At 43.8% G+C, this 24,500-nt stretch overlaps 1 protein-coding gene across 1 annotated transcript in view; it reads left to right on the top strand.

Annotated features, from left to right (window-relative positions):
* Window positions 1–7,443: 7,443 nt before the first annotated feature.
* LOC311116835 (thrombospondin type-1 domain-containing protein 7A-like) overlaps window positions 7,444–24,500 on the top strand; it is a gene marked incomplete at both ends in the record, with an annotated part of 107,647 nt that continues 90,590 nt past the window's right edge. The window contains one exon of the mRNA XM_084157455.1: window positions 7,444–7,603. Coding sequence (XP_084013581.1) covers window positions 7,444–7,603 — 160 coding nt within the window. The remainder of the gene's footprint in view (window positions 7,604–24,500) is intronic.

The following is a 24,500-nucleotide window of genomic DNA, read 5'->3' as shown; positions in this document are numbered from 1 at the left end:
GACCTACAGCCAATCTCACCTATCATCTCATCATGGTAACTTTTTTTTATTGTGACAGGTAGACCTACATTTGCTTCAGCATAGCCTTTGCTACAGTAATATAAAGACTAAATGCATGTCTAATTTACACATCTCCAGCTGGCTTTCGGGGATCACCTTATTTTTTAATTGTATAGATGACCAAGAACCCGATGGTCAATCTGACAGAGCTCCAGAATTCCTCTGTGGGGATGGGAGAACCTTCCAGAAGGACAACCATCTCTGCAGCACTCCACCAATCAGGCCTTAATGGTAGAGTGGCCAGACAGAAGCCACTCCTCAGTAAAAGGCACATGACAGCCCGCTTGAAGTTTGCCAAAAGGCACCTAAAGGACTCTCAGACCATGAGAAACAAGATTCTCTGGTCTGATGAAACCAAGATTGAACTCTTTGACCTGAATGCCAAGCGTCACATCTGGAGGAAACCTGACACGATCCCTACGTTGAAGCATGGTGGTGGCAGCATCATGCTGTGGGGATGTTTTTCAGTGGCAGGGACTGCGAGACTAGTCAGGATCAAGGGAAAGATGAATGGAGCAAAGTACAGAGAGATCCTTGATGAAAACCTGCTTCAGAGCACTCAGGACCTCAGACTGGGGCAAAGGTTCACCCAAGACAACGCAGGAGTGGCTTCAGGACAAGTCTCTGAATGTCCATGAGTGGTCCAGCCAGAGCCCGGACTTGAACCCGATCGAACATTTCTGGATAGACCTCAAAATAGCTGTGCAGCGACTCCCCATCCAACCTGACAGAGCTTGAGAGGATCTGCAGAGAAGAATGGGAGAAACCCTGCAAATACAGGTGTGCCAAGCTTGTAGTGTCATACCCAATAAGACTCGAGTCTGTAATCGCTGCCAAAGGTGCTTCAACAAAATACTGAGTAAAGGGTCTGAATACTTATGTAAATGTGATATTTCAATTTTTTATTTGTAATACATTTGCTAAAATTTCTAAAAACCTGATTTTGCTTTGTCATTATGGGGTATTGTGTGTAGATTGATGAGGGAAAAAAGCAATTTAATCCATTTTAGAATAAGGCTGTAACGTAACTAAATGTGGAAAAAGTCAAGGGGTCTGAATACTTTCTGAATGCACTTAAATGCTTTATAATGCGTTTGAATTAAACTTCAGGGAAATACCGGGTTATCCGGGAGAAAAGTGATTTATTCTCGGGATGGAACATTTGTAAAATACAGTGAAAATATTCTACCCTAATCAACAGTCAAAGTGTGAACAAAGTGCAGATTCCATTACTCCATTATAAGAGTCCATTAGCTGACCTCTGAATCGATTTCTTTGCAGTAATGAACGCCCTCTTGGATATTTGGCCCAATATAATGTTGGCATCAAGATGATAGGATTGGTTGGATTTGTATTTCATGCACGCACACACACGCACACACACACACACACAGAATGTGGCTGCCATGCCCCAGTACCGCTAGGAGATTACCCTGTTCCCTCACATTAATCATGCATTATCGTTTGCCCAGGAACCAAAGTCATAGAAAAACATCTACAAAAAAAACCCGCTACATGTCATGGTTACAGGTAATGTTTCTGATAAATGGTGACATGGCAACGTTTCAACAATAAAATATTTTTGACATTTCGACATTTGATTAAATTGGAACGGGAAGTGATACTCTTACAGTTTTTTTCCAACTGCTTACACACGTTTTCAAAACTATGTCTCCTTTTTTCAAAACTCTACACACAATTCCCAAAACTGCACACTCAAAATGCAAAATGCCTCACATCTCCTTCAAAATGTAACACTGCATTCAAAATGCCATAAACACGTCAAAATAAAGCATTTGCATCAAATGGCAAACACTTCTTTCATAATAGTAAATTTTGGGATATACCATGTAAACACTGTTGTTCTAAATCTAAAGCTCTTTGGTCTTTCATAGGCTTATATCTACATTTCAATACAATGTTCTACAGTGAAAGTAATCTGCTGAGAGGGGTAACAAGTACACTGTAAACACCAATGCAATGTAGAAACAGAAAATATTTATTAGGCCAAACATTACTGTTGTATACAGTAGCATACAACAAAATCATAAATATATGTAAACCAAAAGAACACAATTGTGTGTGGGGGGTCCCGGGGGGGCAGTCCAGGAATTGGTAGGGGGGGGGCAGTCACCAGTGCTAAGCTATGCTTCATCTCTTCTCCGGGCTGGGTCTGGCCACAATAGTTCGTCCACATCACAAGATACGTTTTCTCTTGCCAAACATCGAGAGAAGTACAGTGAGGAAAAAAAGTATTTGATCCCATGCTGATTTTGTACGTTTGCCCACTGACAAAGAAATGATCAGTCTATAATTTTAATGGTAGGTTTATTTGAACAGTTGGAGACAGAATAACAACAAAAAATCCAGAAAAACGCATGTCATAAATGTTATAAATTGATTTGCATTTTAATGAGGGAAATAAGTATTTGACCCCTCTGCAAAACATTACTTAGTACTTGGTGGCAAAACCCTTGTTGGCAATCACAGAGGTCAGACGTTTCTTGTAGTTGGCCACCAGGTTTGCACACATCTCAGGAGGGATTTTGTCCCACTCCTCTTTGCAGATCTTCTCCAAGTCATTAAGGTTTCGAGCCTGACGTTTGGCAACTCAAACCTTCAGCTCCCTCCACAGATTTTCTATGGGATTAAGGTCTGGAGACTGGGCCACTTCTTTGTTGCCTTGGCCGTGTGTTTTGGGTCATTGTCATGCTGGAATACCCATCCACGACCCATTTTCAATGCCCTTGCTGAGGGAAGGAGGTTCTCACCCAAGATTTGACGGTACATGGCCCCGTCCATCGTCCCTCTGATGCGGTGAAGTTGTCCTGTCCCCTTAGCAGAAAAACACCCCCAAAGCATAATGTTTCCACCTCCATGTTTGACGGTGGGGATGGTGTTCTTGGGGTCATAGGCAGCATTCCTCCTCCTCCAAACACGGCGAGTTGAGTTGATGCCAAAGAGCTCCATTTTGGTCTCATCTGACCACAACACTTTCACCCAGTTCTCCTCTGAATCATTCAGATGTTCATTGGCAAATCTCAGACGGGGGGGCCTTGCGAGCACTGCAGGATTTCAGTCCTTCACGGCATAGTGTGTTACCAATTGTTTTCTTGGTGACTATGGTCCCAGCTGCCTTGAGATCATTGACAAGATCCTCCCGTGTAGTTCTGGGCTGATTCCTCACCATTCTCATGATCATTGCAACTCCACGAGGTGAGATCTTGCATGGAGCCCCAGGCCGAGGGAGATTGACAGTTATTTTGTGTTTCTTCCATTTGCGAATAATCGCACCAACTGTTGTCACCTTCTCACCAAGCTGCTTGGCGATGGTCTTGTAGCCCATTCCAGCCTTGTGTAGGTCTACCATCTTGTCCCTGACATCCTTGGAGAGCTCTTTGGTCTTGGCCATGGTGGAGAGTTTGGAATCTGATTGATTGATTGCTTCTGTGGACAGGTGTCTTTTATACAGGTAACAAACTGAGATTAGGAGCACTCCCTTTAAGAGTGTGCTCCTAATCTCAGCTCGTTACCTGTATAAAAGACACCTGGGAGCCAGAAATCTTTCTGACTGAGAGGGGGTCAAATACTTATTTCCCTCATTAAAATGCAAATCAATTTATAACATTTTTGACATGCGTTTTTCTGGATTTTCTGTTGTTATTCTGTCTCTCACTGTTCAAATAAACCTACCATTAAAATTATAGACTGATAATTTCTTTGTCAGTGGGCAAACATACAAAATCAGCAGGGGATCAAATACTTTTTTCCCTCACTGTATCTCCTAGCATGGCGTATCCAACCTTGGACAGAGGCAACCTCTATGTCCCCACATGCGTCCTCCATTGCCTGGAGAAGCGGCATGCGGGCATAGGGTTGGCGATCATACACTTTCCAGCGCCAGGCTGAGAAGAATTCCTCTATGGGATTTAGAAAAGGTGAATATGGGGGTAGGTACAAAACTACAAATTGTGGATGGGTAGCAAACCAGTTTTGGACCAGAACAGCCCAGTGAAACCTAACATTGTCCCATATAACCACAAATCTAGCAGGCTCCTGATCTGGATCAGGGACAAGCATTGTGTAAATTGCGTCCAGAAAAGTGAGCATATGGCCGGTGTTGTACGGACCCAGTGTGGCATTGTGATGGAGGACCCCGTTTTGAGTAATGGCAGCACACATAATTATATTACCCCCACACTGTCCAGGGACATTGGTAATTGCCCTGTCCTATTACATTTATTCTGCAGCGCCTGGTTTTGGTGAGGTTGAAGCCAACCTCATCCACATAAATAAATTCATGGCGAATTACATGGGCATCCATCTCCAATACTCTCTGTAACAGACAAAATGATATAAAGATGAGTAAATATGGTATGTCTGAAGTACTGCAAGTAGTGTTGCATACATACCTCTACAAAGTCATGTCGCAGATTCTTGACTCTGTCAGAGTTTCTCTCAAATGGCACCATGTAAAGTTGTTTCATCGTCACTTGGTGCTGTTGGAGGATGCGTTGTATGGTCGACAGGCTTGCAGCATTGATGTTGTTAAATATGGTGTCATTATTCAAGATATGCTCTCTTATCTCTCGAATCCTAATTGCATTGTTGGCCAAAACCATATTTATAAATGCAGTCTCTTGTACATCTGTAAACAAGCGTCCTCGTCCTCCATGATGTCTTTGCCTTTCCACTCTGTACAGAATTCAAACACAGTATGTGTTCAGCATAGGAACTGTAAACAATGTACAAAAAAATGTAGTACAGCATGATAATAAGAATATGACACTTAGCAGACGCTTTTATCCAAAGGGACTTACAGTCATGTGTGCATACATTTTTACGTATGGGTGGTCCCGGGGCTCGAACCCACTACCCTGGCGTTACAAGCGCCATGCTCTACCAATTGAGCTACAGAGGACCAACCTCGTTCATTCAATGCAGTGCAGTAAATGGATGGCTTAGAGTTACAAATGTTTATGCAATACTATGCAGTCATACGTATTTTACAGTACATTACTGTAATGCTAGATTGTTGCATACCTGTTCTCATTTCTGAAGGTTCGACTTATGGACGCCACTGTAAATCGACTCAAGTTGGGCTGGACTCTCAGTCCAGCCTCTCTTATGGTCAAACCGTGGTTGATCACATGATCAACAAGTGTTGCCCTAATCTCATCAGAGATGGCTCTCCTTCCTTCTCTTCTTTGCCCTCGTCCTCTTCTTCCTCTTCCTCTTCCTCCTACTCCTCCTCCTCCTCCTCTTCCAACTCTTCGTCTTTGAATTTGTCCTCGTTGTTGTCCCCTGCCTCTCCCTCCTACTCCTCTTGCTCTCTGTTCATTGTTGGCATCCATTGTTCAAAACAGGTAATCTGACCTATTTATAGGCCTATACTACAGTAAAGCAGTGATTGGTTAGTGATCAGTTAAGCAATTAGTGTTTGCACATGTGAGGAGTGTGTGTGTGACCTGGTGAATAAGTGTAGCATTTTGATTGGTTGTGTTTGGAAAAGGAAAGCAAGTCACTTCCTGTTAGATTTTTGTGTTTTAGGTAGAGAATTGTGTGTAGTGTTTTGAAAAAAAGTGTTTTATGCAATTGACAACTGAATCAAAGGCTGAGAAATAGCTTATGGTTTTGGAGATTTGGTGTGTAATTTTGCACTTTGAGTGAGAGGTTTAAAAAATCGTGTGACATGAAAAGATGTTGTGTGTAAGCAGTTGGAAAAAACTGTAAGGACAAATTCGAACAAAATGCTGTTCTGTAAAACATTGTTGTTGCCAATCGGAAAGGTGCTTAAATGTTTGAGGTTATACTGTATCTTCAAAATGCATGTCTTTAGTGTTTCCCAAACGTTTTATATTGTGACCCACCTGTTCTTACAACCTTTCTTTTGACCAAACCATGTTAACCACGAACATGGCTTAATAAGCTGGGTACGACCATTCTGTTGGGTCCTGACCCACCAATTGGGAAACATTGGTCTACCAAGTGGTTTTTCCAATATGGCAGCCCTCAGTCTGTGAGAATGTAGCTAACGCTGGCATATCCTCTGAAGTGGTTGTCCTCGCTAAGCTAACTCTAAAGCTAGCTAAAGCAAACCGGCTCAGCAGACCCACGTGTCTGCAGGTCAGAAGCCTGGGCAGGGTCTTAGCCTGGGCTCCTGGCCAGGGAACATGCCTTATGACTACAGGGGAGGGAAGGAGAGGAGAGCTGAGGCAAGGGATATCTACCTGTCTGCCTCTCCTCCCTGCTTATATCCCTATCTCTCTCTCTCTCTCCATCTGACATTCAGTCTGTCTGTTGATGCCGCTTTTCAATTCCCAAATACAATTACGCCCCAAACACTACGTCATTGGAGCGTCACTGGAATATTTAGGCACTAAACAATTGTGAAGTTGCTTTGTCAAGTCTGTCTCACGCTTTTCAGTCTCAAAATAGAATGAAACACCAACACACTAACCCAATAGATTGGAACTGATATTACGCACACGATCGTGTTGTTCTGTTCTGTTCTGTTTTGAAGCATTGCAGTGTTATCTATAAGCCTAATACTCTACAACAGAGACAAAACCCAGTTACTCACCAATCTGCTTCATTTTGCTGTTCGCTTTTACAACTCCCCCCTCTCTCCTCTCTCTCCCACACAGTCTACACCCCCAGTCACACACACACACACGCACACACACACACATACCCTCCCCCCCCCCCCCCCCCCCCCATCTCTATCTCTTCCCGCTCTGTGCTGCACTGTCTCTGATCCGGGGAGCTGTAATAGCTCCTCTGCTTAGTGTGCATGTTGGTCTCCAGCTGTCATCTCAGCGCTGCTAGCGGGAAGTGGAGGAGAAGACGCGTGCCCTAGGCGAGAGAGGGAGTGTGTGTGTAAAAAAGAGAGGGAGCTGGAGTATGGAGAGACAGAGAGAGAGAGAGTGAGAGAAAGAAAGCGAGCGAGAGAGAGAGAGAGAGAGAGTGAGAGATAGGGGAAAGGAGGGAGGAGGGAAGGAGGTACCACTGCAGACGTACAGCCACTGTCACAGCTCCACAGCCAGAGGACAGAGGAAGAAACTGCAGTGAACAGCAGCAGCACAAGGAAGCATGGAGGAGCAAGACTCTATCGTTCATCTGGACCTCTACCCCTCTCACTGACAATCTTCCTCTGGGAATCCCCGTGAAGAGGGGAGTAGAGAAGAGAAGAGGGTCATAGAGGACAAGAGGAGTAATCTCTCGATCTGCCCTTCAGGAGAGGAAGCACCAGTCCCTTACTCTAGTGGGACAAATCACACATTATTATTTGTTCTGCCTGTCGGACCTGTGTACGTCTTGGGCTATCTTCCCCTGCGGTGACCTTCTGGACTGTGTGGACTTACGTTGACCCTGGAAAGGACCATGGGGCTGGGGTGGAGGTGGAGGGGTGCAGGAGGGACCCCCAACATAAGGACAGGGGGCAGCACATTGCTCTGGGCGACAGTACTGCTGCTCTGTGGTACCTGGAGGGCTAACACACAGACCATAGAGGACACCAAGTCTGTATACTTCTGGGAAACAGGTACTGGTCTCCCATTGTACTATGAGAGACTTAGGGACAGATTGGTTGTTGTTTTGTGCTGTTTGACTTTAATGGTGATCATAATAGAAAATCTTCAATATTGAAGTCTCCCGAGTGGTGCAGTGGTCTAAGGCACTGCATCGCAGTGCTAGCTGTGCCACTAGAGATCCTGGTTCGAATCCAGGCTCTGCCGTAGCCGCCCGCGACCGGGAGATCCATGGGGCGGCGCACAAGTCGTCCAGGGTAGGGGAGGGAATTGCCGGCAGGGATGTAGCTCGGTTGGTAGAGCATGTTGTTTGCAACGCCAGGGTTGTGGGTTCGATTCCCACGGGGGGCCAGTATGATAAAATGATGTATGCACTCACTAACTGTAAGTCGCTCTGGATAAGAGTGTCTACTAAAATGTAAGCAGAATATTTTGTTTCAAGGAACATGATTTCAATAGTCAATGGTGACTATGTATTCAGTATTGAAAAAGCTTTTTAAATCAGGAGTCAGACAAGACACTCAGCTTGTGCACGACATTCTCTGTTCTCATTTCCTCTCCGTGAACCTTTAGAAAATTAGAGCAGGTCTCAAGATCCTTAAAAAAACCCTGTCATCGCATTACCTAATTTTCCCTGTCCCTTGCACTAGTCTCACAAGCTGATAACACATTGTAAAAGTCTAGAAGTCTGGAATAGCAAGCTGTCATGGGAGAATGAGGCAGAGAAAGATAATAAAGAAATCTAGAGAAGTCTAATAGTAAGTGCATTGAATTTGGCACCTAAAGCTGGCATGATACATTCTGACTGGATTACTTCCATTTCTGTCTCTTAGCTGAATTGGTGGTTGAGGTGTGTGGTTGCACAATATCTTGATGATTATATATGTGATGGAGCACAACAGTAGACACAAAATGGGGAGCTGACTGCAACCACGAGATGAAATGGGACGGGTGGTTGCAGAGTGTTTCCTGATAACCTCTGATACAGTATGTGCAATGCATTAGTAATGTACAGCTCCTCTAAGATAATTAGAAGATCTGAGCCAGGAATAATCATGTCCAGAGATACTTGGTGCACTTACGAGTGCCTTTAAAAATATATGGGCAAATCTCCTTGGCTCCGAGGTGTTAGTTAACCCTTCGCTTTCTCACCTCCCCCACCACCTCCCTCCCCCTCATGGGACTAGATGAGGGCACAAACCCCTCCCCCTTCCCAACCTCCTGGACAGCTCAGCTCAGCCCAGCGCCAGTCCCGAATCGATGGGATGTCGTTGTCTCTCATGCTCCTGCATCTTTAAAGAGGATGTAGCTGAGGAAGGAGATTAAAGGAGTAGGGATTTACTCAAGAAAGACTTTTAAGGGAGCAGCCCTGCCCTAAGAAATGGAGTGTCAGGGGCTAGATCTCTCCCACTGTAGGTCATTACGATTACGCCACACTCCCACGCTACCGCACCCCTCTCTCTCACGCTACATACTGTACACACACACCTGCACAAACACAGGAAAGCAAACACATACACGCACACATACCTCATACTGCCTATAGCCACATCGCTTTAGGTCTGTACTGTGATATGTAACCCTCTGTTAGGAGGTTTTCTGTTCTTTCTAACTAAAGGAAGACTATTGATTTTAGTATAGAAGTTTTGAATTTTAGTAATTTTGAGATGTGGTTTAGAGATGCCACAGAGCTTGGAGATAACATACAGTAGAGCTATTTATTTATGTGATTTCAAGCACTTTTCAACAAAATGTGTTGTTGGAGCATGGCGCTTGCAAGGTCAGGGTTCTGGGTTCAATTCCCACGAGGGGACCAGTACGATAAAGTATGAAAAATGTATGCACTCACTACTGTAAGTCAATCTGAATAAGAGTGTCTGCTAAATTACTAAAATGTGATATCATAGCATTTGCATACCACTTTTTGTGCATTTCAGCTCTTTTCATCAAATATGATTATGTTTGTGCACATTTCAGAGAGCGCAGTCAGTGGAGGGAATATTCTGGTGGCAAACGCTGCTGTGATGTTTGCATAATGATGAGTTGCTGAAATACAGCCCTGTCTTCAAACTATAGGGAATTGGCTCACATTGCTTTTATTGGCTTCTATGAAAATAGGATCTATGTTTAGAGGTGCAGAGAATTCTGGGATATTTCCCTCTGGAGGGTTCTATTTAAATGACAAAAGAGAAAACAGGCACAGGCTGCCACAGTCTTGATAATGATGTTATTGAAGAAGGTGAGGATGATGATGACAATGATGATGAGGTGAAGGAGGAGGAGAAACCTGTTGAGAATAAGGTTGATGAAGGCAATTATGATGATGATGATGATGATTATATTGATGTTGACAATAATGAGGAGATTGTGAAGGAGTCGGAGGATGATGTGGTAAAGTATAGTAGTGTTACCAGCCTTGAAGAGATTCTTGGAGGGTTTATGGCTCTCTCACACAGTTATTTATATCCTCTCTATCTCACACACACACACACACACACACACACACACACACACACACACACACACACACACACACACACAGTGGGTGGAATTCATCTTGCAGTTTGGTGCTGTGTGCGCTTCATTAGTTTCCGTTAGTGGAGTGGCAGTACTGCTGTAGTCTGTAGGGCGGAGCTGTCAGGATTGCACCAGCATGCGTGCTCATCGGAGGCCAAGGCAATGATCAGTGTGTGTACAGTGTGACTGTGTGAGCACACACCTCCACAGCAAATGAGGCTTTGGTAACACACTACCCCATTCCTTGAACTCTCACTAATAATTAATAATATAAATAATTGGTCATTTAGCAGACGCTCTTATCCAGAGCGACTTACAGGAGCAATTAGGGTTAAGTGCCTTGCTCAAGGGCACATCGACAGATTTTTCACCTAGTCGGCTCGGGGATTAGAACCAGCGACCTTTCGATTACTGGCACAACGCTCTTAACCACTAAGCTACCTCACTCTGACACCATGGGATTTAAATGCGGATACTCCAACTGTCTTGACTTGTACTGGTATGACACCATCAAACCAACAGTGTTTGGTGTGACTCTTCCAATGTGAAGAGGTATCTTCATTTGTGACATTCAGAGGCGAGCTACAACTCCCTCATCGTAGTCATATCCAATATTCACCAATATAATTTGAATACCGCCAAGCTATTTGTAATGACGTACAAATGCAGGCGGCAAATGTCCTGCTGTGTTGTAGGGAAGCATGAATACATTGACAGTGACAATGACAACAGAGATGTTTATCTGTGTGGTTCAGAACCATTCTCTGAGTGACAGCACAACCCAGCAGGAGAGCCTGATGCATCTCCAACGTTCCCATTCGCGCTTCTCCAGGTCCTAATCTGCCATTGGGATCCAGATTAAACATGATTCAGATTACGTAGGTATCGTCCCTGACTTCTGATCATCCCAATCCCTTTTACCAGAATGTCTCCCTCTCTCTGGCCTACTCAGGGTTTACACCACGTTTTCCTCCCCTAGACCTATCAGCCACCTGAAATGTGCATGGTTACCGCTAATTCTGCTAATCGCTCTTAACTGCTTTCAGCCAACACCTGTCAGGGCTCCAGTCCAGACTAACGCTTTCCCCCGGTGGCACTGGTGCCACTAACTGGTGCCACTAACTGGTGCCACTAACCCCCCACCCATATCAGATATCTTGATTGTAAAACAGTGTGCTTTGAGCTCAATAATGACCGTTGAGAAATAAAACGCTGAGACCCTCTCTTTAATATGGAAAACGAATTGCTTGCAAAGTAGTTTTTTTCCCACAATTGCATTTTGAATTGGCATACAATCACGAGGGGTACACGAAGGGGAGAGAGAGTGTGAGAGACTTGCTCATTACAGCAGCCGGCCCCAGAGAAACAGGCAGGCACAGTGGCAGGGCAGACACGTTTATTACAGGAATCATGAGGATAATGCACTTTACTTTTTAACAAATTCCTGGTTTTATCCACCTAACAAAACAGGATGTGTTGATTGCGGTGACCAGCTAGAATGTGCATCTCGCACCAGTGCGACCAATACATTTTTTAACTCACACAGCCAAGTCAAAGGTCGCAAAATGTAGTCCTGCCTGTAGGCCTACAGATGACACACCGTTGGCCCGCCTCGCAACCACTTGCGCCCATATGGGTGTTTCTAGGAAGGAAATGTAGATGTATATCTGTGAATGTTTGTTGATCTATAGACCACTTGCAACTCAAAAGACAATTGAACCAAGTAGCCCACTACTCCTCCCCTAGTGTTGTGGACGTACTGTAGCTACTGTATGTGTAACCATGATGCTGGACTGATGTCATCCCTCAATGAGAGGGGCCAGTGTGAAGAGCACTGACAGGCCATTGTTACTGAATACATTTCCACCTAACGATGGCTCCAGCAGTGAGGGATGTCACCCAACCTAGCTGTTAGTGGCTCTCCCAGTCCCAACCACCTGCTATGACAACATACACTATATATACAAAAGTATGTGGACACCCCTTCAAATTAGTGGATTTGGCTATTTCAGCTACACCCGTTGCTGACAGGTATATAAAATCGAGCACACAGCCATGCAATCTCCATAGACAAACATTGGCAGTAGAATGGCATTACTGAAGAGCTCAGTGACTTTCAACGTGGCACTGTCATAGGATGCCACCTTTCCAACAAGTCAGTTCATCAAATGTCTGCATTGCTAGAGTTGCCCCGGTCAACTGTAAGTGCTATTATTGTGAAGTGAAAACGTCTAGGAGCAACAACGGCTCAGCCGTGAAGTGATAGGCCACACAAGCTCACAGAACGGGACCACCGAGGGCTGAAGCGCATAGCGCGTAAAAATCGTCTGTCCTCGGTTGCAACACTCACTACCAATATCCAAACTGTCTCTGGAAGCAACGTCAGCACAAGAACTGTTCGTCGGGAGCTTCATGAAATGGGTTTCCATGGCCGAGCAGCCGCACACAAGCCTAATATCACCAAGCGTCGGCTGGAGTGGTGTAAAGCTTGCTGCCATTGGACTCTAAAGCAGTGGAGACACGTTCTCTGGAGTGATGAATCACTCTTCACCATCTGGCAGTTCGACGGACTAATCTGGGTTTGGCGGATGCCAGGAGAACGTTCCCTGCCCCAATGCATAGTGCCAACTGTAAAGTTTGGTGGATGATGAATAATGGTCTGGGGCTGTTTTTCATGGTTCGGGCTAGGCCCCATAGTTCCAGTGAAGGGAAATCTTAATGCTACAGCATTCAATGACATTCTAGAAGATTCTATGCTTCCAACTTTATGGCAACAGTTTGGGGAAGGCCCGGTTGACGAAGACACAAAGCGGGGTCCATGCAGAAATGGTTTGTCGAGATCAGTGTGGAAGAACTTGACTGGCCTGCACAGAGCCCTGACCACAATCCCATCTAACACCTTGGGATGAATTGTAACACCGACTGCGAGCCAGGCCTAATCGCCCAACATCAGTGCCCAACCTCACGAATGCTCTTGTGTCTGACCGGAAGCAAGTCCTCGTAGCAATGTTCCAGCATGTAGTGGAAAGCCTTCCCAGAAGAGTGGGGGCTGTTATAGCAGTAAAGGGGGGACCAACTCCATATTAGTGCCCATGATATTGGAATGAGATGTTCGACAAGCAGGTGTCCACATACTTCTGGTCATGTAGTGTAGTACATACTAGAGTGAACAGCCTGTCTGGAGAGCGTATGAGGGAAAAGGTCAGAAGCTCAATACCATAATCTAAGGTCATTATCATGGTAAAACAAACACAGCATCTCCCACTCTCCCAGACTCCCACTAGACCAGGATAATTCAAACCAGGGCCAAGATCCATAGTGCGACTGTTGTTCTTCCTTCCTCTCTATTCAGGAACTGACTCAGACCTTGAACTCCAGGGCAGTGGACTATCTGGCCAATCAATTAAGAAAAAAACAGCAGTACTGAAAAAACATTGAGGCCTGGCTTTTAGTAGCCTTGTACTATCACCTGAATGTACAGTGTTAGAGATTGACAAGTGCCTTTGGCAGGAAACAAGCCCACATCTAGCTGCCTCAGTAAGAGATGCTGTCTGGAGATATGGCCATGGGGGATATCTCTGACAACATCCCAATTGAATGTATCCCTATGGAGCCAAGCTTCATTTTAGTGAGTGCATTTTAATATAACCCATGTTGACCCTCATTACCATAGTACCTGGGGGCATACCAGCTTCTGAGATATAATTGGCTGGCCACTCTTTAAGACCCATAGCAACAGGTAGCATATTTATGCCATGAATAAATGAAGGTGATTTCCTTGGGAGTTGGAGATCAGTGTTTATCTTGTATATTCCCTGTTCAGTTGGGCTCTAATGGGAGATAGCTGAAGCAGTAGTGTGTGACTGGTCTCATATCCATATTAAAAACTGAGCACTCAGCAGCACTGCAGCCCACGGTGTATTTATATTTCTGGAGAGAGGCAACAACAGCAACACAACTTACACACAGCGTCAGCAGATTTCTGCCTTGGAAAGGGAGGGTGAAACATTTCAAAGAAGATTTGCGTTTCGTATCAAGATGAATGGTTTTGGGTTGGTTTCAAGATCCAAGCTGTTTTGCACCTGTTGTAACATCTGTAACAGCACCTTCGAACTGTACAGGTATTTCATCACATTGAAACTTGTTTGATGATAGAAATTCATAGAGAACTGGTAGTATACTTTGCACTGACATCTCATGTGAACAAAATATCTTATTTTGACCCACATTGGGGTTGTGGTGAAGGGTGAAACTGTTCTTTTTCACATATATGTTGCATGAGCAGATTAAGCTGTATCCTTGTCTCCCAAAAACTGCACTTTGTGAAATGGCCCATTGTAGTCCCACGTAGATGCAGCAATGTGCAGGCCAGGGAGCAGAAGAGTTTGTTTAAAGGGAGACTCAGCGAAATGACGTTGCCACAAGCAGCACCACAGATATTGAGATGAGCGAGATGCAAGACTTCGCTCTCACACAGTCACACACAGTATCTGCGCATGTGCACAGGTTCGCTTCACGCTGTTCACAGTGTAGTGGCCACGGACCCAAAACAACAGAGAAGTTGAGCCTCGCGCTTCAACGCTCTTAGTTGTTGCGGAAATTGACCCACTACGCTGTATACTTTCTGCATCTACGTCATATCGCTGAGTCTACCTTTAATCTAAATGGCAGAGCTTACACTAAGACCTGATCATTACTGATATAGCGATGCGGGCCGGATTACAGATTATAGTTTATCCCAAAAACTTTAGTTATAGTGATTTAAGAGGATTTGCACATTTACACCATATTCTGCAATATTCCAACGGCTCACAACATAGTATATTTAGATGGTGGCTAGGTCATAAATGTATTTAATATGTATTTACTGGTATTTATTACTTTGTATATATTAGTGTTTGTATGGTGAGAGTAAGCAGATCAATGGTAATATTAGGGGATATGTTGTGGGATATTATAGAAATCTGATGAAAATCTATCCCTTGACTGCTGTTGAAGCTGTATCGCTTTAAATGGATGAGTGTATGATTGAATAGACCACCCTACACTTTCCTATTATTCTTCTCAAGTGCCCCCTCAAAGACAAGGAGGGGAGACAGGCGACGAGGGGGACACATTGTGCGGGGACATAGGGTCGTGTCCTCCCAGTGCCTTGACTGACAACTACTTCAGCCATACTGGGTCAAAGCAGAAACATTGTGAACTCTTCTCATTCAGTCAGGGGCCACGTTGGGGAAACAAGCTATTTAGACGCTGCGACTGACTGTCATCTCCCGTGGGAAGCAATAAGGCAGCTTCAGTGGGTTGAAAGGGAGTAGTGACATTTACTTTAGTGAGACGAGTCTCTAGTCCACACAGCTCTGCTCGGCTGATGGTAATAAAGGCATACGGTGAAGAAGTGGAGAAATATCCGCCCATCCACTCATCCATCAACCCATCCCTCAGTTCTGCTCAGTTGTATTACTTCAGGTTGAGCATGACTTGTGTGTTCATTGTATTGGAATGTCGTGGGAAATTTAGTTTTAGTTCTGTTGTGGGTTCATTTACCGCATTGACTGCATCATACCGCATCATAGGCCCAACGATGTACCATATTTGATTACGTTTTTATGAATTTGTATGGGTTTCGGTTTTAATTATCTTATTTGTATCATATTACCAATGACGTGATGGAAATGTAATTGAAATCTATTTTCTGCTAGGCTGTAGCATGCAATGAATATACAAAGTAACGAAGGCCTACTATATTGCACAGGAGAAATTTGATTTCTTTATCTCAATGATCCCAGGGTGAATTAATATACTGCTCCGTGTAATCGTGTGTAAATACAGATTGATTTAATCTATGGTAGTGGAATCATACACTAAAATCCTCCTGGGTCAGACATTGCATGAGAGTGAAGGACAATCTCAGCTGCCGCCTGCCGGGTCCATATCTGAGAATGGAATATGATGATAATATGGTTACCAGTGAGAACCCCAGGCATGTATTATACATGTATTATACAATAATTGTACAGTATCTAGTACTGAAGTGTTGCTTTGCATATTGGTTATAAGTGTTGAGGTGGGATGTCTGGAAAATGCTGAACGGTCCATCAAGTGGTTAGCTGACAACAATTGTCAGTTCTCAAGTGCTACTGTAGCTCTAACCAAACCATAGCTAGCAGATCCCTGATGCTTGAAAACACTCTGCAATATACAGTGTAACCCGGCTAGTTGTTTAGCCAGTCTTTCATCTTGTTTTGGTGATACTGGGACGTTCAGCCCTGGCTACGATGGTGTTTGTACAGGAAGAGCTGTTGGTGTCTGAGATCTGAGGCTTGCAGGGTCCTTCCCCACAGTACTACCATCTTTAATGTCAATTTCACACACGCACGCGCTAATCGCTTGTGACAATCCCCTGGATTAGAGCGAGGGCAGCAGATGGCCCCAGGCAGAGCAGAGCCATGGCAGGGCAGGGCAGGGCACACCGCGCCTGGTCAACACACAGGGCTGCTCTGGCTCCCTCGCTAGCTAGATACCTCCTCTGGCTTCTCCACTCATTCACTCTGATTCCCAGGTATCCATTCATCTATACATCTACAGTGTCTATTCTGCATGGCTGATTCGTTGCTCTTTCTTGATGTTTTTCTCCTCCGTAATCCCTCCATCCATCCATCCATCCATCCATCCGTCTATCCATCCATCCATTCAACTGTCAATGTGTTCGGGAGCTGGCAGTCTTGCCTCCACCTCCTCCTCCTCTTATTTTCCTCTAGTAATCCATCCATCCATTCTCTCTGTTTCCACACTGCCACTTTCCTGGCTCACGTGGGTGTTGGGCGTGGGGCCAGTACTCACGCATGGCACTTCACACCAGGTCTCTGGCGATCGCTCACACACATACTCTACCATATGTGCACGTACACACGCATGCACACACGTGCACTAGCAACTACACATTCACACCTATAGAGAGATGCATTCACTGGCTTTTGCACCTCTAACCCCTTGCTAATAGATCATGCATGGGTTTTATATCTACATAGATCACACCTCCACTTATAGCTCACTACAAACACATGACAGATTGAGGGTGAGTAATCTGCTATTTTCTGCTCTTTCCCTCTATTCTCTCCCTCTCTTTTTCTCAGACATTTCCAGAACATTGTTAAAGTAACTTGGTGTAACTTGATTTGTATGGATTTCTTCAAACATTTTACACTTAAAGTTGTATGAATGAAAAGAGAGTGTTATGAAAAGAGGCTTAGGGCTCGACCAACATTTAAAAAAAATATTCCAGTGTGTTGAAGGGGAACTATCTGTGGGATTAATATGAACTGAAATTATATATCAGATAATCATTTTCAATTATCTTGGTGTATTTCTTTGCTCCTATTTTTCATATTAGAGAAAGTATAACATTGTGATTACACAGTTTAAGCAGCAACGTAATGGTTTGCTTCTCTCAGTCCTCCTATCAAAACACTCACTGTGCTATCAGACAATCTGCAAATTAAACCTTGTCATCTTTTGGTGGTTTGGGGAATTGAAACCTGCTAGACTCAGAAATAACAGATTTACACACATTACACACACAAACCAGTGAAACCACAACAATGTGCTGTTGGCACAATGGAAAACCTTTATTAGAAGGTATTTCGTGTTGATTCATCCTTTGTGTTGTCGCTACACAGGGCTCTATGAGAAGTCATGAAGCAAACCTGCAGCCAGGCATCACAGGGCACAGTAATTAATCATGGCAGGTTTGACCTCTCTAGAATCTCTTACGACATCCTCTTGAATGTGCCACGGGGTTCTCTCACTATACCCTCTTCTGTCATATAAGCAGTTTGTCTCACTTGTCTATGGTAAATGATAACTTGTTATTTTGGATGTCTGATTTGATTGTTTTGTCCCTTCTACAATGAAACAAGTGGCTATTATTGTCAATAATAACTTGGACAATGACTAATTTCTAAACAACAGCGACTATGACTAATACCCAAGATGAACACAGTATGATGATGTACGTGCGTGTCAGGGAGACCAAGATAATGAGGGATGACATGAGTTACTGTTCTCCTGAGTGGCACAGTGGTCTAAGGCACTGCATCGCAGTGCTAACTGTGCCACTAGAGATCCTGGTTCGAATCCAGGCTCTGTCGCAGCCGGCTGCGACCGGGAGACTCATGGGCGGCGCACAATTCGTCCAGGGTAGGGGAGGGAATGGCCGGCAGGGATGTAGCTCAGTTGATAGAGCATGGCGTTTGCAACGACAGGGTTGTGGGTTCGAGTCCCACGGGGGGCCAGTATAAAAAAATATGTATTCACTAACTGTAAGTCGCTCTGGATAAGAGCGTCTGCTAAATGACGTAAATGTAAATGAGTTGGTGCTGACCTCTCTGATGACATTTGCCACAGAGACATGGACCGAACACGTTTGATTACAAGGGTGAGGCCTGTTTTTATCCATGGCAGTATCCAATAATGTTCTGGCTATTAAGCCATCTGTACCCGTCGTATTTCTCCAGTGAGCATCACCATTGCAATTCCCTTCCATTCATCACCTCTGCCTCTCTCAGTTGGCTGGTTATTATAGATATCAAACAATACTGGACTGTTTATTGTTTATTTGAACTACAAATCTTGCGTCATTCACCATGCCTCCGTCTGTGCCTTCATCTGGGCTCGGAAATAAGACAGCCCGAGCCCTCTGTACCTGAAGCCTCCCTCCGTTTCTATATGTCATAATAATCCTAATCAAACGCTGGCTCTACGAATCCACACTCAGTCCTCCCACTCCATTCCCATCTCTCCCTGTCTCCATCTCTCTGGTCGGTGGGTCTGTGGCGGGCGGCTAGGCTGGGCGGCTGGGCTTTAATGAAGATTGTGTTTTTCCAGAGAGGGACCGGCGGGATTACACAGCTGTCACAGCTGTCAGTCATTCCTCCACCCCTTCTGGAGCTGCTAGAGAGCTGTAGCCATGGCAACAGTGATATGATGAGTGCTTTATGTGATGATAGAAACCCTTTGCACCTGTACCTGTTCAATTCTGTCTCCCTGTTGTAGAGTGGTAGTGCAGACCCAACGTTTAGACTGCTTCATGGCAAGAGAGAGAGTCGACAACTTGAGACTGTAAGGTTCTATCTGTAAAAAGATGATTCGAGATAATTGGCTTTACATTTCCGAACCCTCATTGACTTGAATGGCGTCAGCAATTTTTTATCATGTATTATTTTCTACTTAACAACGTGAATTGGAGGACTTAGAATACTATACAGGCAGAGAACCTTGAACAGAAAAAGGCTATGTCAATAACTCAATTTTGACAAAAATGCTGAAAGAACCTTATAGTCCCGAGCTCTTGTAGTCTAACTTGTTTCATTTCTGTTATTTAGCAGATAGTAAGAGCTTTACCGCAGTAGAAATTAAGTATCATGAGCAAGATTCTTTCAAATAAGGGTGGTCCTCTGTAGCTCAGCTGGTAGAGCACGGTGCTAGTAACGCCAAGGTAGTGGGTTCGATCCCCAGGACCACCCATACACAAAAATGCACGCATGACTGTAAGTCACTTTGGATAAAAGTGTCTGCTAAATGGCATATTAATTATATTAAGTGGTAGTGACAATAACAAAACAAAACAATCAACACAGCAAAATAAAGCCTTAAAAGGGAAGGGCTGTTTCTTCTCTGCTCCTCTTTAATTTAACAGAATACAGACAGGTTTGTGTGTGTGTGCGTGTGCATGTGTGCCTGCGTGCATGCATTTGTGTGTGTGTGTGTGTATACGTGTGACCGCATTGCAATATATGTGTGTGTAAAATCTAGGTCAGTCCTGCTGCTGGTGAACCCTCGGGTGAGACTATTGCAGATCTGAAGGGGCGGAGTGGTGTGTAGGTATGTGTGTGTACAGTATGCGGTTGTTGCATATGGACACGTCCTTTCATCTATCCCCCACCTCCGCCGCCATTAAAAATAGACATTTCCCACTGATAACACCTCTAAATCACTGTAAGAAGGTACTGGATCAGCACTATACCGCTATGGCACCCCATTAAAGAGAGGCTGGTTCTGATTAAATCTTACCCTGGCCAATGGCAATTTTCAGAGGATTAATATAATTGAAGCCCTCTCTTCCATGCTCAGGGCCTCTCTGGTTGACTGCCTGGACTCTAGTGTGAAGCACTTTGGCCCAAGGACCCCACTGCATCTGGTATTTACATGATCACAGACTGGAGAGTGGACACCATGTGGGGGAGAGAGAGGGAGAAGGGGGGTGGGGGTAGAAAGTGGGAGTGTACAGAGTGAGGGAGTGAAGAGAGGTAGAGAGAGGGAGAAGAGGAGAGGGCAGGGGGTGGAGAGACAGGGTAGGAGTGGAGAGAGATGGAGGGAAAAAAACAAGAGAGAGGTGGAGGAAAAAGGAGAGATACAGTACGCAGAGAAACACTGTAAAAAATTGATTAACCTAAAAAAAAAATACTTTCTGGTTACAAGTAAATACGTTGGGTTTTCTCAATTGAAAGTACTACATTTGTTGAAACCAAATAATGTATATGATTCAATGCAACCTGTTTATTTTATATTACCAAATGATATCTCAATTTGCAACCTATTTCTTTCAACACTCAACTTACTTTTCCCCTTTGGTTAAACCCAATAAATAACAAAATTGAATACAAACTAAAATTTCATGTAAATACAACCAATTTTTTCAGCTTGTTCCAAGTTCACATTTTAATTTGGAATTAGCTATCCAAATGTCCTCAATTGGGTTACAATACATTAAATAAATTCCCTTTAAAACAATACATTAAGTTGGTTCAATAAATATAAATAATATTTCCTCATTCTTTATACACAACTGTCACATTTAGTTGTGACAATATCATAACCAAGCATTTGCTACCTTAACATAAAAACCTTATCAGGCTCTTTAGTATCACATGCACTTATACAATTATCATTACAGATGCTGACAGGGTACAAGTTTAAGTTTTAATAAAGAATACAATACACTACATTAACTGGAATGACATTCACTCTCACGGGTGGGCAAAAATAACAAACTTAAAGCCACACCCCCAATAAGCCTCAAACTCTTCTGATAGGCTGCCGCCGCTACATTGCCCCCACCGCTATTCAAAACACATGTGCATGAGGTGTCAAAAGCAATTTAGAAGCTTTATTCTATTTTTAAAATCACATGAATCTGTCAAATTAGTTATTTGATTTTAGACTAATTGAATAGAATAGGTTGAACAAACTAAAGCGTAATTTTCAATAATTCCAATCAGTAAAAGCACTTCAGATGAACAGCAGCGTCGTCCCACTTTTTACAGTGAAGAAAGATGGACAAAGCTGTTGCTAAAGAGGAAGGGTGGGAGAGAGGTAGGATATAGCAGGATGGAGAGAGAAAGAGAGAGGAGGAGAAAGATAATAAATTGTGGAGAGGGAAGAAAGAGAGGCTATCCCCAGTGGCATCAATTCCCTTCAACTGCGCCACTATCTCTATGAAATGAATTGGTTATCATCAAAGGCTTAAGTCTATTGCATGGGAACAGTTAGTATTAACCTTTAAGGGTGCATAATATTATAATACTCAGTTGTCTGAGTGGATTTCACATGCCCATCCCGTACGATCTATCTCGTCTGGGGTACCGTTGTTTTTAGAGGGGAAAAGAGAAAGAGAGTGAAAGTAGCAGACAGAGGGAGAGAGAAGGATAGAAGGAGAGAGAAAGAGAGAGTCAGGGAGAAAGATGGAGAGACTTCAGAGAGAAAGTGAAACGAGAGAGACAGACAGTCAGATAGAGAGAGAGGAGAGAGAAGATAGTAGGAGAATGGGGGAGAAAGAAGAGGCATAGCTACAGAAGACCCTTGTGAAAACGGATGCAGACCCTCAGGATGGAATAATGTGGCGAGAGGAATAATATGACTTCCTAAGTCCCGGCTGCTGCCAAACCCTAAGATTGATTAAGTCAGAGATTCCCTCTTTATTACCTCAGTGGCTGGGTTTTGCTACACGGTTTTGACTTCAAAAGTGATGTGCACGGTTCAATTTCAGATGGCATTTATTTCCATCCATCAAAATAAATGTATTCTCAAATGTAACTCATATCCCAATGTGTTTCAGTCTTGTTGTGAAAACCAGGTGACTTACTTTACCATTCCATCTTATTTTCCTATGTCTTAGGAGAGGATTGTTTTTAAAGTGTATATAAAACAAGTCAAACTACTTTTCCACGTTATAGCAAAATACACTTGTAGCAATAGCAACTTCAACATCCAGCACCCAATCTCTCTTACCTTTTCTAGAAAATTGCAATACTTTATTTTCCTCAAATTCTATATCAAAGGGTTACCACTGGAGAATCATTCCTCTCATCCTTCCATTTCCCCAAATTTCTCCCAGCTCTCCTTGAGACGTGGGGGGTATGGCAGAGTAGTGTTTGATTCACAGGAAATGCAGTATTAAAGATCACGAACCTTGGCTGGTATTGAGTTTCTTTGATCCGTCCACCTACTGGGGTCTCTTTGAACACTTCTCTTTGGATTAAAGTCATCTGACCCTGGAAAGGCAAAGCTAAGGATCACAGCTACAAAGTAAGAGACAGTCTTTACCAGATTAATCCTTTTTTACAGAGCTCGACTTCGGCCCATCAGGAAATGCCTTCACTTTAGTTTTATCCACTCAATCGCTCAAATTTCAATCCGATCTATTGGACTGTCTTGTAGTTGTTACATTTCTGAGCCCCAAAACAATCTTATATCCTTCATTCGTATACCAGTATAGTAATACATTCAAATGAAGAAATTAGTCATGAAGTAGGGCAGGGATCATCAACTACGGTAGATTAAAAAAATGTCTTGAGTGGATGGTCAGGGTCTGGAACATAATTACAAATCATTTGTAGACTGCAAACCCAAACAGATATAATGTTTGACTAAAACATAATAATATCAAACCTTGCTTACATTTGTATACAATCACATACTGTATATCTCTTTATTATACAGTGGTCCTCTGTAGCTCAATTGGTTGAGCATGGTGCTTGTAACGCCAGGGTAGTGGGTTCGATCCCCGGGACCACCCATACGTAAAAATGTATGCACACATGACTGTAAGTCGCTTTGGATAAAAGCATCTGCTAAATGGCATATTATTACGCGTGGAATATTTTGGAACAGATTTCCAAAATTAAAATCACGTGGAGCTGATTTGCTGGTGTTTTTACAGTCTTTTATGTCCAACAATAAAAATAAATAAATAACATTGCTCAGAAAACTTGGCCCATGGGCCGCCAGTTGACATGACATGTTTTGGGAGGAAATAAATCACATGCAGCCTTAAACATCTGGCTTGCAACAACATCACCCTACAATATTCCCAAATCACACTCACAGTTGTCACACTGAATGTTCTCAGTGTCACTCAGAAATACACACAAACACACACACACACACACACACACACACACACACACACACACACACACACACACACACACACACACACACACACACACACACACACACACACACACACACACACACTTACTGGAGACAGAAATGCTTCCGTCTTCATATTTGCTCTCCCCCTCTTCTCCACCCCATGCCCCCTAACACTAACAGATGGAACCATGAGGCAGCATGTAGAAGGGGATCAGTGTCTGTCTGTCTGTCAGTCTGTCTGGGTACAGTACCACCATGCCCATGCTGTTGCTGCTCCCCACTGTGTGTGCCACCAGCCTGCCTACCTGGCAGCGCTCCCCTCTGCCCTCCTGTCCCATACCACTCTAATCCATGTTTAATGGATTCGCCGCTCTCTCTCCACCCATCCCGATGCCCTGCCGCCGCAACGTGATTAAACCTTCAACTGTGGAAAGTTCCAGATGTTGTGACAGGGAAAGGTGTCCATGTTTGACGAGATGAGTCCTGGCGTTTCTGGCTGCGTTTGGAAAATGTATTGCCCTTGGGGTTCGTGTTCTATCCCAGATACAGGAAAGCTATTAGTTTATGTGTGTTTAGTCTGATTGTGTTGTCTTAACTCGCATGGAATCTAAATAAGCATTTTGTGGGTTGTCACTGTCTAAATAAGCAGTTTGCGGCGTATCAAGCTGCAGATCCAAAGCAGATGTTTGCTTCTCCTTTGATTGTTTCCATTGATCAATTAATAAAATAAGCAACTATGGAGGGCACACATCAATAAACCCATCATCTGGGCACATGTCTGAATGGGTGTGTTTCAGTGTGAGTGTGTATGTGTGTGTGTGTGTGTGTGTGTGTGTGTGTGTGTGAGTGTGTGTGTGTGCGTGTGTGTGTGTGTGTGTGCGTGTGTGTGTGCGTGTGAGTGTGTGTGTGTGTGTGTGTGAGAGTGTGTGTGTGTGTTTGTGAGAGTATTACAGTGTTAGT

Source organism: Coregonus lavaretus, assembly GCF_964263955.1.
Source record: "Coregonus lavaretus genome assembly, chromosome: 3".
Taxonomy (NCBI): domain Eukaryota; kingdom Metazoa; phylum Chordata; class Actinopteri; order Salmoniformes; family Salmonidae; genus Coregonus; species Coregonus lavaretus.
The sequence above is the reverse complement of the archived record's forward strand: the minus strand, read 5'-3'. Positions and strand labels throughout refer to the sequence as shown.